This window comes from Lynx rufus, unplaced genomic scaffold (genome assembly GCF_022079265.1).
Source record: "Lynx rufus isolate CCGP_SWC_20201006 ecotype Redwood Valley unplaced genomic scaffold, mLynRuf1.p SCAF_22, whole genome shotgun sequence".
In the NCBI taxonomy this organism is placed as follows: Eukaryota; Metazoa; Chordata; class Mammalia; order Carnivora; family Felidae; genus Lynx; species Lynx rufus.
In genome coordinates this window covers 17,634,913-17,650,837 of record NW_025814837.1, presented here as the reverse complement: position 1 = coordinate 17,650,837, position 15,925 = coordinate 17,634,913, and the positions used below count along the sequence as shown (strand labels likewise).

General features: G+C 44.1%; 1 protein-coding gene across 2 annotated transcripts in view; it reads right to left on the bottom strand.

Moving 5' to 3' along the window:
- Nucleotides 1–14,939, bottom strand: part of NPC1 (NPC intracellular cholesterol transporter 1) — a 55,548-nt gene extending 40,609 nt beyond the window's left edge. For both annotated transcript variants that reach the window (XM_047086908.1, XM_047086909.1), the window contains exon 1: nt 14,782–14,939. In XM_047086908.1, coding sequence (XP_046942864.1) covers nt 14,782–14,865 — 84 coding nt within the window. In that variant the 5' untranslated portion in view covers nt 14,866–14,939. The remainder of the gene's footprint in view (nt 1–14,781) is intronic.
- Between the last annotated feature and the right edge of the window lie 986 nt (nt 14,940–15,925).

Genomic DNA, 15,925 nt, shown 5'->3' with positions numbered 1-15,925 from the left:
ATAATTAAGGTCCTCACTCTAGCACCACACCCTCTCCCGATCCCACCCTGTGCAAGGCACGGTCAGGTGTGCAATCACTCACACAGCTGAGCTGGTGGGGGAGCCCTCTTTTCCACCTCAGCTCCCTCTCGCCTCACCTACAGCTGAAAGCGAGAGCCGCCGGCCCAGCTGGTGCCGCTGGTGCTGCGCTCCTCAGCCTCCCGGGGGACCTCCACCGCCCGACCCCTCTCTTCCACATTCTCAACCTCATCTCTCTGTGCATCACTTCACCTGCTCCTGCCAATAAACGCTCCTCCGGTATCATTCTCCCTCTTGGTCAAATAACCCCAATTTCTCTCCAGCTGCCCTTCCAGTTACCCGCCTGACGATCCCAGGTGCCCCAGGTGCTCCAAAGGACACCAATCTTTCCTCCTCCACCAATCTCTCTTCATGGGGTTTCAAAGCCCCAGGTACCTCCCGGGGAAGTTCCCAGTGAGGTGCAGTTTCTGGCACCCCTTCCTTCCCATGCAGACTGCCTTGCCGCCTCCTCTGCAGACCTCAGCACGTCCCCTAGGCACAGCTGCCAGGTGGGCTCTTCCTGAGCCGAGGCTCCAAAGCTCTCTGATGCTCAGAAGCCTACAAGCCATCTTCCCACCGCCTGAGACAAGCTCCAGACGCCTCACCTGGCTCCGGGGTGCACGCTCGTCTCCCTCCCATTCCTCATCTTCTGTCCCACACTCAGAGAGACTTGCGGACCCCTGCACCCCTGCTACCTGCCAGGGCCACTCTCCAACCACCACCTCCCCCATGGGTTTATCGCGACCAAGCCAAGCACAGCCCCTCCCTCCCTGAGCTCCATCATTCCAGCTGCTTCTGGGAGGGCTGCCAGCACCGCTGCCACCATCACTGCCACCGCCTGGCCCAGCATGCAGGGACTTCCTAAGAGTGCCCCTGTTATTTTCCTTAATTCTCCGATCTATGAGGTCGGTACTAGAACAATACCATTCTACAGATAAGGAAACTGAGGGTTACACAGGTGGAGTGACTCATCTGAGGCCCCACCCAAGGCCTGGCTGGTTCGGAAGCTGGAACTCCTACCCACGCTACCCGGAGGGTCACTCCTCAGTGGACCACTGGCCGGGCCATGCTCATCCCTGTATCCCACCAAGAAGCTCACTGGCTTCCAAACGCCTGGATTTCCAGTCTCCGAACCACCACAGCAGGGCGGGCAGTCAGGACTCTATCAACAAAGACGACGGATACACCTCAGGATCTCTGGAATGTCATGGCGGCACATGCCGACACCGAGACCAGGGGTGGGCCGTGCGACCAACAGCTCACACACAGGGCACACGCTTTCCCAAGGTAAGGTGTGGCTGAAAGCTGCCTTTACCGTGATACAAGAATGCCGACTTCGTATCAGTAACATCCACTTGGGGAAGGAAGCAACGCTGAAATAAAACCTACCAACGTCTGAGGTCTGCCAGAGCCCAAAGTGCACCTGATCAAACATGAGCTCGGTGCTGGAGATGGATGGTGGCTGCACAAAAATGTCTTTAATGTCACTGAATTGTACACTTAAAAACTGTACACTGTCAGTTTTATATTATGTGTTTTACCACAAAACATGAGTTCAGATGTCCTTCCTGGAAAAGTCCAGGAGCAAAGACTGCACAGAGCACTCTGTCAGTTATCACACTCGGACTTAACAAAGAAGCATGCCCATCCGTTCAAACAGTAAAAAACTATGGGTCTGAGTGCCACACAACACGTCTTGTTAAAGCTCCACTCAAGTCCTGGAGACCCGAGTCTAAAGGATAACAATTCTTCCCAGTTGGTCTCGTGGTCATCGACCAGTCATACGGAGCTATTTATAACCACAAGAACGATCTTACTGAAGCATTTTTAACTTGTACCCATTCCTAAAATGTTAAAAATAAATGACTATAGACTTTATTTTTTAAGTAGGCTCCACACGCAGCATGGAGCCCAACATGGGGTGTGAACTCATGACCCTGAGATCAAGACCTGAGCTGAGATCAAGAGTGAGACGCTTAACCAACTGAGCCTTAACTTTCTTTAATTAGACTCCATACCCACTCATCACAAACATGCAAACCCACACATCACAGATGTATGTGCAATAACACTGGAAGTCCCACTCCCACTTCTCTATCCCTCCACCCCCTTTCTCAGATTTAACTGCTGCTAATCTATTAGGCTTTTAATTCCTCCTGACAGGCAAACCTGTAGAGACATATACACACAAAAACATACAAGTGTGGTAACTTAAAAAAATTTTTTTTAATTTAAATTCTAGTTAGTCAACATACAATGCAATATTGGTTTCAGGAGAATTCAGTGATTCATCACTTACATGCAACACCTAGTGCTCATCATGAGTGCCCTCCTTAATACCCATCACCCATCTGGCCCATCCCCCACCCACTTCCCTCCATCAACCCTGTCTGTTCTCTATCATTAAGAAGGTGTGGTAACTTCTAAACAGCTTTTTCACAAATACATCTGGATGACCCTGCACAGGCTGGCTTTTGGCTCAGCTTAAACAGCCCTTCTCTGAGTTCATCCAGGTCCCCAAGGCCAGACTCCAGTGCTTCTTCACAGGTTTCAGCCCTACCCATCTTGGAATGTCCCCCGACTCTTAAAAGCCTCTCCCAAGACTTGTCACCTCCATCAAGTTTCACTCTGACTCCTCTCACCTGGTTCCAGCACCGTGCTCTCCCGGTCAGGTGAGCTCTCTGGGGACAGAGGTAGGTCAGCTCCAGGCAGCACCTGGCTAGTGTTCAGAGGCATCATCCTCACCACTCAAGTCAGCAGGTATTCTGAGCCCAGGGCTCCGGTGAGTGATATCTGCTCCTCACTTACATTCCACAAGCTCCTACATGGATGCCCTGGGATGGAGGCTGATAAACTTTTCCACAGAGGGCCAAATATTAAGTACTGTAGGCTTGTGGGCCATAAGGTCTCTGTAGAAAATACTCAACTACCCTGTTGTAGCTCAAAAGCAACCACAGACAACAGGTACATGATGGGTGTAGGGGTGATGAAGAAAACTTTATTCGTAACAATAGCCTATGGCCAGGCTGTGTGATTTGTGGGCTCCTGCCCGATGTAGTAGAATGAATGAGAACTGCAAATTTACGTATGTAGAGAGAGGTTCCATGAGTAGTTTCTGGTTACTGTCTCAACTCCCTAGTAAGACCATAAAAGTGTAAAGGGCAGAAGCCCAGGTGTTTTATTTCCTTTCAAAGTCTCTATAGTACCTTATCCAATGTCCATCAACCCAGAAACCATCAAATCTCTTGATGAGTTGAAGGAGTTCAAATGGATTATGTAAGAAGTTCAGAAACAAGAACTACTGGTTATTTTGGCTTTAAACGAGAATTTAGTAGTTACAAGGCTAGAGCATCTCTACTTTTAAAGGTTAGGTCACATGGCTGTTTCGCAACATGCTCTAGGGTTTAATTATTGGCTAGATGAGTGGATAGAAGCTTCTTTCTTTCTCTCTTTTTTTTAAAGTTTATTTATTTTGAGAGAGAAAAAGTGCAACAGGGGAGGGGCAGAGGGAGAAGGGGAAAGAGAGAATCCCAAGCAGGCTCTGTGTTGTCAGCACAGAGGTCGATCTCACAGTTCATGCGATCATGACCTGAGCCGAAATCAAGACTCGGAGGCTTAACAGACTGAAGCCACCCAGGTGCCCTGGGAAGTTTCTTTCAACAATAGTAGTTCAGCAAAAAAAAAAAAAAACAAAAAACAAACCCCCCCCCCCCAAAAAAAACAAAACCCTTCTGCTATATGTCGACAACTACACCAACTGCAAAACAGACTCTAATGGGGAACTCTATAAAAGCACATCTTATCAGATGGAGAAGCTCTGAGCATCAGCAACAGAATCCTACGCTCCAGGAGGCCTTTAATAAATCTCAAGTATTAACTAACTCATAACAAAATGCTTAGTGAACATCAACCACATGCCAGGCACGAAGTTCAGTGATCCCTTCCCTCATTGCCGCATGTATTTCTCAGATAACCTCTGGAGTAGTATTGCAGCATTTTGTAGGTACGGAAACCAAGGCTCACAGAAGATTCTCTAAGGTCACATGGCTCCTAAGTAACAAAACCAACAGTGAGAAAGAAGATTTTGAAGGCCAGGTTAAGCATTCTCCATCCTATCTGCTATCCTCACCCCCTAGCTGCTGCACTGCTCAAACTCCAGCTCAGTTTGTATAGATGTGTCCTCAGATTTTCACTGTGCACCAATGATGGGCTGTCCCAGCCACTACCCTCTTTCTACCTAAATGTGTTCACTTGTGGAAATAATGATGACCATTTACAACTTTCTAAGTACATCTCCAGGCTGCTATCAAGTCATGTTACCACCACTGACCACCCTCAGCTCTGGGCCTGCTCTCGGCCACCCCATGGCACATGGAGTGGAGGGCCAGGTCCTCTCACCTCTGCCACTGTCTTGGATGGGTAAAGTTCATGGCAGAACCCGGAGACACACCAGGTCAAGCTCCAGCAAGGGAGGGTTGGTTAGGGGGTAGGGAGAGGCCTCTGCAGGGAGCAAGGGGGCTGGCCTGGCCAGTCAGGACAACACAGGATAGGATGGAGAGACACAGAGAATCCTATCCAGAGATTAAGCTGCCTGCTCTTTCCTTGGAGTCTGGTAGGCAGACCAAAAAATATGGCAGGATATTTGGGGCGGAGGCTGCTCTGGTGTGACTTCTAATGATGGAAATCTCTGGAACTCTCTTTTATAGCTAATGTGGTAAACATATCCACATAACAACGGATAATTTGTGTGACCACTAGGTGTGCCTATAAATGGGTGTTTACTTCATACATTTTTAGATAGGCTCAGCAAGTCTTCACTCTACAAATAACCCCACTAGCTTGAAGTTTAAGTGACTTGCCCAAGGTCACACTACTAGTTGGCATCAGACATTTCTGAGCCTTAGCACTCACAAATTTGAAAAATAATCCAAAAGCCACAAGACTAAAACAAAACAGCAGATGGGAATGTATACTGTGCACAGGTCTTTTCCTATGGAATATGTATACAGTGTGGCAAATGAACAAAGGGCCAGGCCACCAGGCTAACCCCATCCCTGATGTGTCCATTGGATTCTGGAGAAGCCAGACTGGCACTAGGAGCAAGCCTTGAATGAAACGCCCTGTTGGCCATCTGGAACATCTGCTGAACATCTGCTGATCAATTTAGCTTGCTAAATATAAGTAATCTGGTACCAATATTTTGAAGCTGAATAAATTAGAGCACAGAAGTCAGAAGACCGTGGCTCAACCCCTAGTCTGCCATTTATCAGCTACGTGACCTTGGCACAAACTTAGGCCTTAATATCCTTAATTTCCTGTAAAACAGGGAACACAGAATCCCATCTATCTTAAAGGGGTTCTGTGGTGTTGAGACCAGATGTGTCCTAGCAATGGAATACTATGCAAAAATTAGGTAACTCTTTTTTCTTTAGATTCTTGTAATCTAGAACATCATTTCTAAAAACATTGAGATAACTTACCATAAAATTCACCCTTTTCAAATATACAGTTGTCTGGTTTTCAGTAACAACTAGGTAACTCTCCCCTACTTTCTCGTTTTCTTCTTGCCCACCTGGTAAGAATTAATTCGCCCTCCAAAGGTCAGTTCAAAAATGGACTCCCGTAATATTCTGTCCTTACCTTTGTTAGAGCACATTTTTCATTGTATTGTACATTTTTATGTATTCATCCTTCTTCCCTTCAACTACGAACAAGATAGAGAAAGAAACTACTAACATTTACACAGCACTTTACAGTTTAGACTGCTTTCTGTAACTCCTTTGATCTACTTTTGTATCTACACTACCCACAGTAACCACTTTATATTTATGAAACTAGTGGATGACAAGAACTGGAGTTCCTCTGTGGCCCAAGGGACAGTAATAAGATAAAGAACAAATTTTAAAGCTTCCTTCTTAAATCCCCCCACAGCACGCTTGCATAGAGACAGGTTTGGTTTTTTCCCCAAAGTTTTCCTGCCAAAGCAAATATTCCAAAAACTGAAAATAAGAGGCATAGTCCAGGCAAAAAACTTGTTGGGCCACAGCTGATTATTGATTATCATCCAGAAAGCAATGCCTCTGAATCCTTCCCCCATTTTATCCCCACACCTAAACCCACAAAGGCCCAATGATCTGATGACTCCAAAAAGAGAGTCTTGGCCATAGTGGAATTGGTAAAATACAGTTCTTGCCCACAAGGAGCCTGTAATCTAGTACTTCAATTCAAACAATATTTCTCTCTCTTTCCATAAGCACCGTGAGAAACAGGCATAGTTGTTAACCCGACTTTACAGAGGAAGAGACTGAGGTGCCAGGGGATCACTGGCTTGCCCAGGATCACTCTTGGTGAGAGCAAGAGTCAAGACCCACAGATAGATAAAAGCTGCTGCTGCAGTATAAACACAGATTTACAGCTTCAGAAGGTAGGCATTCTAGTTGGGGGAACAGGATAACAAATGTCCCGGATGACGTAGCATTTGAACTGGGCCTTGGAAGATGGGCAGGGTTTTGATAGCAAGTCGTTAAGTCGGGTTTTTTTGGCCAGAGAGCTGATGCCCTTCACAGAGCTGTGGGTGACAGGGCAGAAAGGGCGCCCACGATCAGATTAGAGATGGTTTAACACCAGCTTCCGCAGTAGGTAATATCTCATCCTTAAAACACTCTGAAAAGCCTCCCTTTTGGGAGGAGTGGAGGGTGGGGAAGGATCACCCAGGAAAGAGAGATCATACTGTCTTCAGACCAGAGGGATTCTTTGTTCTGGGTAATATGACAAACACTGAGGCAATACAAAGACCTATTCAGCAAGCCGTTTTCTTTCTGCCCACTCGCTAAAATAAAAACCTCATTTTCCCTTGATTACTTATGTTAATAAGATATCTGAGCACAGTATCAATCAAGGAGTAGGAGAGACTGGGAAGGATTAACCATCTGAAATTGGGGTGAATGTGGGTTTTCTTCAATGCTCTCCAGGTGGAAAGATTAAACCATTCCTGATCTATTCAGGAAAAGCCATTTTAATGGCTTAATTCCTACTTAGACCTCACTATGCTCTAAGTTCCTCAAAAAAAAGCTTATAAAAATTACAATCAGGAGATATATATGTGATTTCTCAAAACTGCACACATTATTTGGGTGACTACAAGGCTTAAAAGCCACGCAATCTAGTAATGTTATTTCATCATCTGTAAAAATTAAAAATTAAGAAAAGCAAAAATCCCCCCAAAGGACAGTTAGTCTGTTAATTCTGCGAAAGAACTTCCTGAGTGCTCAGACTGAACCCAGACAAGATGCTATCACTGGTAAGAATTCTCAAAGCAGACCCCTCTCCTTCTTCCCCAGCCTGTTCAGGTGTGCTGAAAGCCTGTGAGGGAGTTAATTTGTAAAATAACAAAGGAATCTTTCCAGTTAAGATTTACAGACCTATCCAGGCATTTTGCAAGAGACTCATGATGAACCTCTGGCCTACCCGAAAGTCCTATGAGGAGACGCACTCATTGGCCATCAGCCTTGGATACTACCTTGAGGTAAAAGGATTTCAGAGTTAAGTTAAAGCTACTTACCAGTGTGAAGCCTGTCTACTAGATCCTGACCTAAAACTCCAGGGAAACTGAACAGCTGTATTTTCTTAAAGGCACAGAAGTGTTACTGTTCCTTGAGTTTTTACCACAGTCATAACGTCTCTCCATATGCCATATTACTCAACAACTTCAATAATCCTACAAGGTATTGTCTGTCTTGAAAAGGAACTAAGGTTTGACAGAGCAATGTGTCCAAAGCAAGAGCTAGTGAGTGGTCTACCCACTGACCCCATTCCAAACCACTTACCTGCTGTCTTCTGCCCCCCTTCCCAACCAGGCACCAAATACCAAATGTGTGCTATTCCACAAGCCCACACTGCTGGGGAGCCCCTCTACATACATAGGGGAGGGAGCCACAGCTCTTCTCCTGGTTCTTGGGCCCTCACCACGTCAGCAAAACCTACCTGCTTCCAAGAACCACCCAGAAATTTGAGAGGTCTCCTAGTCCAGGGAAGCTCCCTAATTTGCTTTCCCTTCTGATTTAATACCTCCTCATTACTGACATGTCCATGAGGGGGGCACAAGGTCACCAAATTCCCAGACCTTCACTCTTGCATCCTCATCTGGTTTAATCAGCACTATGCTATATCCTTAGACTTTCACCCACCTCCCTTCAACCACTGTTTTTTCTTTTTTTTTTTTTTAATTTGTTTACTTTTTGAGACAGAGAATCTGAAGTGGGGCTCCATGCTGACAGCAGAGAATCCAACTTGAGGCTTGAACTTGTGAACCACGAGGTCATGACCTGAGCCAAAGTTGGGCATAACCAACTCAGCCACCCAGGAGCCTCAACCCCTAGTTTTATTTATTTTTTTTTTTTTTTTTTTATTTGGCCGCATTTTATTTATTTTTTTTTTTTTATTTTTTTTTTTATGAAGTTTATTGACAAATTGGTTTCCATACAACACCCAGTGCTCATCCCAAAAGGTGCCCTCCTCAATACCCATCACCCACCCGCCCCTCCCTCCCACCCCCCATCAACCCTCAGTTTGTTCTCAGTTTTTAACAGTCTCTTATGCTTTGGCTCTCTCCCACTCTAACGTCTTTTTTTTTTTTCTCCCTTCCCCTCCCCCATGGGTTCCTGTTGAGTTTCTCAGGATCCACATAAGAGTGAAACCATATGGTATCTGTCTTTCTCTGTATGGCTTATTTCACTTAGCATCACACTCTCCAGTTCCATCCACGTTGCTACAAAAGGCCATATTTCATTTTTTCTCATTGCCACGTAGTATTCCATTGTGTATATAAACCACAATTTCTTTATCCATTCATCAGTTGATGGACATTTAGGCTCTTTCCATAATTTGGCTATTGTTGAGAGTGCTGCTATGAACATTGGGGTACAAGTGCCCCTATGCATCAGTACTCCTGTATCCCTTGGGTAGATTCCTAGCAGTGCTATTGCTGGGTCATAGGGTAGGTCTATTTTTAATTTTCTGAGGAACCTCCACACTGTTTTCCAGAGCGGCTGCACCAATTTGCATTCCCACCAACAGTGCAAGAGGGTTCCCGTTTCTCCACATCCTCTCCAGCATCTATAGTCTCCTGATTTGTTCATTTTGGCCACTCTGACTGGCGTGAGGTGATACCTGAGTGTGGTTTTGATTTGTATTTCCCTGATAAGGAGCGACGCTGAACATCTTTTCATGTGCCTGTTGGCCATCTGGATGTCTTCTTTAGAGAAGTGTCTATTCATGTTTTCTGCCCATTTCTTCACTGGGTTATTTGTTTTTCGGGTGTGGAGTTTGGTGAGCTCTTTATAGATTTTAGATACTAGCCCTTTGTCCGATATGTCATTTGCAAATATCTTTTCCCATTCCGTTGGTTGTCTTTTAGTTTTGTTGGTTGTTTCCTTTGCTGTGCAGAAGCTTTTTATCTTCATAAGGTCCCAGTAATTCACTTTTGCTTTTAATTCCCTTGCCTTTGGCCAACCCCTAGTTTTAAAAGAGAAAACAGCAGGGGTGCCTGGGTGGCTCAGTCACTTGGGCGTCCAACTTCAGCTCAGGTCATGATCTCGCGGTTCATGGGTTTGGGCCTGGCACTGGGCGCTGTGCTGACAGCGTGGAACCTGGAGCCTGTTTCGGATTCTGTGTCTCCCTCTTTCTGCCCCTCTCACACACACACACTCACTCTCTCTCAAAAATAAACATTTAAAAATAAATGAATGAATGAATGAATAAAAGAAAACTGCAGACACAGAAATAGCAGTGAATGTAGCTAAGAGTTTGTCAATTTTTTCTGTTCAAAGAACCAGCTTTTAATTTCATTGATCATTTTTCATCTTTTTAGTTTCTAATTCATTTATTTCTGCTCTGATCTTTATTATTCCCTTCCTTCTACTAATTTGGGGGCTTTGTTTGCTCTTTTTCTAGGTTTCTTAGGTGTAAAGTTACATTACACTGTTTGAGATTTTCCTTCTTTCTTGAAGTAGGCCTGTATCACTATTAACTTCACTCTAAGAACTGCTTTTGCTGCATCCCATAGTTTTTGGTATGTCATATTTCTGTTTTAATTTTTCTCTAAGTATTTTTTAATTTCTCCTTTGATTTTCTTCAGTGACCCATTGGTTGGTCAGTAGCATGTTGTTTAATATGCTCGCTTTTGTGGGTTTTCCTGTTTTCTTCTTTTTTTTTAAAAGAGATGCTTTTCTAGTTTAAAATTTTTGAGGGGTGGGGGAAGGGCAGAGAGAGAGGGAGACAGAGGATCCTAAGTGGGCCCTGCACTGACAACAGAGAGCCCAATGTGGAGCTTGAGCTCATGAACCGAGAGAATATGACCTGAGCTGAAGTCAGATGCTTAACTGACTGATACCCAGGCACCCCCGACCCCGTTTTATACATGTAATTAATTTCTAGTTTCATACTACCATGGTTGGAAAAGATGCCTGATATGATTTCAACCTTACTGAATTTATTGAGATTTGTTTGTGACCCAACATGCAATCCTACAGAATGTTCCATGCACACCCGAGAAGAATGTGTTCTTTTAGATTGAGTGTTCTGCTTTTAGATGGAGTGTTCTGTCCATATCCATTAAGTCCATCTGGTCTAATGTGTCATTTAAAGCTGATGTTTACTGATTTTTTGTCTATCTGTTGATGAAAGTAGGATGTTAAAATCTCCTACTATTATTGTATCTTTCAATTTCTCCCTTTAGGTCTGTTAATATTTGTGCTACATATTTTGGTGCTTTAATGTTGGATGCATATATGTTTATAAATGTTATATCTTCTTGCTGGATTGACCCCTTTATCATTATGTAATGAATGCCCTTCATTGTCTTTTATTAGTCTGTGGATTTGTTTTTTTTTTAATTTTTATTTACTTTTGATAGAGCACAAGTCAGGGAAGGAGAGAGAGAGAGAGAGAGAGAGAGAGAGAGAGAGAGAGAGACAGACAGACACAGAATCGCAAGTAGGCTCCAGGCTCTGAGATGTCAGCACGGAGCCCGATGCAGGGCTCAAACCCACAAACCGTGAGATCATGACCTGAGGAGAAGCCAGACACTTAACCGACTAAGCCACCCTGGCGCCCAGTCTGTGTTTTAAAGTCTATTTTGTCTGATATGAATATAGCTACTTCAGTATTCTTTCCATTTCCACTTGTACAGAATATTTTTTTCCATCCCTTCACTTTCAGTCTGTGACTAGGAAAAAAAAGAGGGCTCAAAATTAAGAAATGGAAGAGAAGTTACAAGCAATACCACAGAAATACAAAGGACCATAAGAGACTACTGTGAACAATTATAAGCCAACAAACTAGACAACCTAGGAGAAATGGAGAAATTCTTAGAAACATACAATCTTTCAACACTGAATTATGAAGAAATAGGAGATCTGAAGAGACTGATTACTAGCAAGGAGATTGAAACAGTAATTAAAAACTTCCCAACAAAGTTCAGGACCAGATGGCTTCCCTACCAAATTCCACCAAACATTAATTTAATACCTACACTCAAAGTCTTGGAGGAAAAGCCTTCAAACACATTTTATGATGCCAGCATTACCCTTATACCAAAACCAGACCAGGGCACTATTAAAAAAAAAAAAATTACAGGCCAATATTCTTGATGAACACAGATGCAAAAATCCGCAACAAAATATTAGCACACAAAATCTAAATGATTGAAAAGGATCATACATGATGATCAAGTGGGATTTATTCCACAGATTCAAGGATAGTTCAACATCTGTAGATCAATTAATATGATACATCATATCAACAAGATGACACAAAAAATTATATGATCATCTCAATAAATGCAGAAAAAACATTTGACAAAATTCAACATCCATTTATGATGAATATAACCACTCTCAACAAAGTGGATATAGAAGGAACATACCTCAACATAACAAAGGCCATCATGGCAATCCTATAGCTAATACCATACTCAATGGTGAAGTTGACAGCTCTTCATCTAAGAACAGGATGCCTATTCTCACCACTTTTGTTAAACATAATATTGGAAGTCCTAGCCATGGCAATTGGGCCAAAGAAATAAAAGGCATCCAAATCAGAAAGGAAAAAGTAAAATCTGTTACTATTTGCAGATGATACATGAATTCAGTAAAATCACAGGATACAAAAATCAATGTATAGAAATCTGTGGCATCTCTATACACTAACAATGAAAATTCATAAAGAGAAACTAAGAATTCCATTTACAATTACGTTAAAAAGAATAAAATACCTAAGAATAAATTTAACCAAGGAGGTGAAAACTATTAAACACTGATAAAACAAACTGAAGAACACACAAAGAAATGGAAAGATAATCTGTGCTCATGAATTAAAAGAATATTGTTAAAATGTCCATACCACCTAAAGCAATCTACACACACATTCAGTGAAATACCCATCAAAATTCCAATGGTTCACTTTACAGAACAGGAACAAATAATATTAAGATTTATATGGAATTACAAAATATACTCAAAAGCCAAAACAATCTTAAAAAAGAAGAACAAGGCTGGAGATACCACACTCCCTCATTTCAAACTATGTCACAAAGCTATAGTAAACAAAGTAATGTGGTATTGGTATAAACAAAGACACAGATCAATGGAATAGAATTCAAAGTCCAGAAATAAGCCCACGTAAATATGGAAAATTAATATACAACAAATGAGCCAAGAACATACAACAGAGAAAGGACAGTCTCTTCAATAACTGGTATTGGGAAAACTGGACAACCACATGCAAAAGTATGAAACTGGACCACTATCTTACACCATTTACAAAAATTACCTCAAAATGGATTAAAGTCTTGAATGGAAGACCTGAAACCATAAAATTTCTGGAAGAAAACATAGGTGGTAATCTCCTTGACATCAGTCTTAGTGATGTCTCTGTGGATCTGACTCCAAAAACAAGGGACACAAAAAGAAAAATAAATAAGTGGGACTATACCAAACTGAAAAGTTTCTGCACAGCAAAGGAAATTATCATCAAAATGAAAAGGCAACCTACTGAATTGAGAACATATCTGCACACCATATACCTGATAAAGGGTTAATATCCAAAATTTATAAAGAACTCATACAACTTAACAACACCAACCAAAAAAACAACCTAATTAAACAATGGGCAGAAGATCTGAACAGACATTTCCTCAGAGGCATACAGATGGCACACAAGACATACAACAGCCACGTGAAAAGATGCTCAAGATCACTAACAGGGAAAAGCAAATCAAAATCACAATGAGGTATCACCTTGTACCTGTTAGAATGGATATTATCAAAGAAACAAGAAATGACAAACGTTGGTGAGGGTGTGGAGAAAGAGAAACCCTTGTATACTGTTGGTGGGATTGTAAATTGGTACAACCACTGTGGAAAATACTATGTGATTCCTCAAAAAATTAAGAATAGAACTATCATATGACCCAGCTATTCCACTTTGGAATATTTATCAGAAGAAAATGGAAACACCAATTCAAAAAGATATGTGTACCCCCTACATTCACTGCAGCATTATTCACAATAATCAAGATATGGAAACAACCTAAATGTCCATTGACAGATGAATGGATAAAGATGTGATGTATTTATACAATGGGATACTAGTCAGCTATAAGAAAGAAAGAAAGAAAGAAAGAAAGAAAGAAAGAAAGAAAGAAAGAAAAAGAAAGAAAGAAATCTTGCCATTTGGACAGCTAAGCAAAATAAGTCAGATGGAGAAAGACAAATACCAGGTGATTTCACTGATATGTGGAATCTAACAAAATAAAGCAAAAACAAAATCATAGATACAGATAACAGACTAGGCATCAGAGGGGAAGGGGGTTGAGGGTTGGGCAAAATGAGTGAAAGGGCAACTGTATGGTTATTAATGGTAACTAGGCTTGTGGGATCACTTTGCAGTGTATACAGATATTAAATTATGAAGCTGTACACCTAACGTTTAGGTAATAACAACAACAACAACAACAATAATAATAATAAATAGCAGTGAGGCATTTATGCCCTAGGATACTGAACCAAGGAAAAGCTGACCCAGGGAGTTAGGCCCCATTCCGTAGCTAATTAATATTGTGACAAGGGGAAACTCAATTATCCCCTGCTGGGCCTCAGTTTCTGAAGACATAAAAGAGTTAATAAGTAACTTGCACTCTAGAGAAAACCAAGCTGACTTACTTAGGACTGTTTCAATTTGGTGCTTGGCAGTTTGTTTCTTCTTTACCTCCCTTCCCACCTGGTCCGATGGGAGTGGTCGGATATTGTGAACAAATTCATAGAGTTCGTGTGTATGTGTCAGGGCTATTTTTTTTTTTAAGGCAGGTTAAATAAATAACATCCCTCCCTCTCTGTACCTACTTTCGTCCTTCCCTCTGATTCTACATCCTAAGCCCAGAAATTAGGTGGCCACAGATGAAATGAGATCAAGACAGGTCAAACAAGCCGCTTCCAGTTGCCATCACAGGGGAAAGTGCGTGGCCGGGGAAAGAAACCGGAGTCGGGGCGGGGGGGGGGGGTGGCGCCGGGGGCTCCATCGCTGGACCAACTTCCCCAGGAGCCACTGGACCCGCGTACCCTCAGGGAACGGGACGCACTCCCCGCCGCACCGCCCGCCACCCTCCCCCTAGCCTCGCGGCCCTCCTCGCCCCCCCACAGCGCTCCCGGGTCGTGGGCGTCCCCTCACCTGCGCGGGACACAGCAGCAGCAGCAGGAAGCCGAGGGCTGGGCCGCGCGCGGTCATGCTGCCTTGGTGCGGTGCTGCGGACATCGGCGAGACTCGACTTGACTCGGCTCGGCTCGGCGCGCGGGGCTGGCTCAGGATCCCGTGCCGGCGGAGGGCGGGGACGCGTGACGGCGGCGGGGAGCCAGCGCTCGTCAGGAAAGAGGAAGGCGTCGTTGGCCCCTCCTCCTTCTGGGTGGTGCCCCTGCAGGGACGCCCAGGATCCGTTCTGGGCGGGGCGAGGTCGACCCAGGGGGGGCGGGGCAGGGGGCAGGGCCCAGCCTTGGAGGGGCGGGGCCGAACTGGGCCGCTGGGCCTGTCTGTGCAACGGGCACCAGGCGGGGCGGCCTGTGGGTTACCAGCTTAGCTTTTCGTGGTTCTAAGGTTCTGGGGGTGCGATATAGGGTAGGGATCCCAGACCAGGGCAGCCGAACTTCTGGAATCTGGCCTGGGAGGATATTTCCGAAAGCGTGTGGTTTTGATGTTTTAACTTTCCCCCGTTTTTGTTTTTCCTGGGCTGGGGACCGTGGGCGAGGAGGTTTTAGCAAATGGGAGCGTTTGGAGACTGTTTTCCCAATTCCGATCCCACTCCTCAGCGGAATATGTATTTATTTCGGCCCCGATTAGCATTCCGAGCAAATTCTCCGCCACGAACTCAGCACCCAAAAAGGAATCCGCGCCTGGGATTCCGCGACATATGGGGCGGTGCCGCGCGGTGGCCTGACGGTGTTGTGATCCCGGAGCGCGAGGGGCGGAGCGCGGCGGTGGGCGAGGCTCCTGAGCTAACCAATCTCCGCTTTGTGGCCTCTCAGCCCACGTTCGGAAAAGCGCTAGAACTGCACCACCTGCTGGCAGAGTCTCGTGGCTTTGGACCCGTGGGCGGGAGAAGACTCCCCACCCTGCCCTCAAGGTTGACCCAGAGGTGGCACCAGGTCCATTTTTAATTTCTAGATGAAATCAAGTAACACAAAGAAGCGTTTTCATTTTTGAGCCTTGCTCTTGCAAAAATATAATGCATATTATATGCATTTCTAGTAACATTTCCCCTCAGATTTCAATTATTGAGACTGCTCCAAAGCATCAGTCATTACCACCTTGAAGTTAAGGA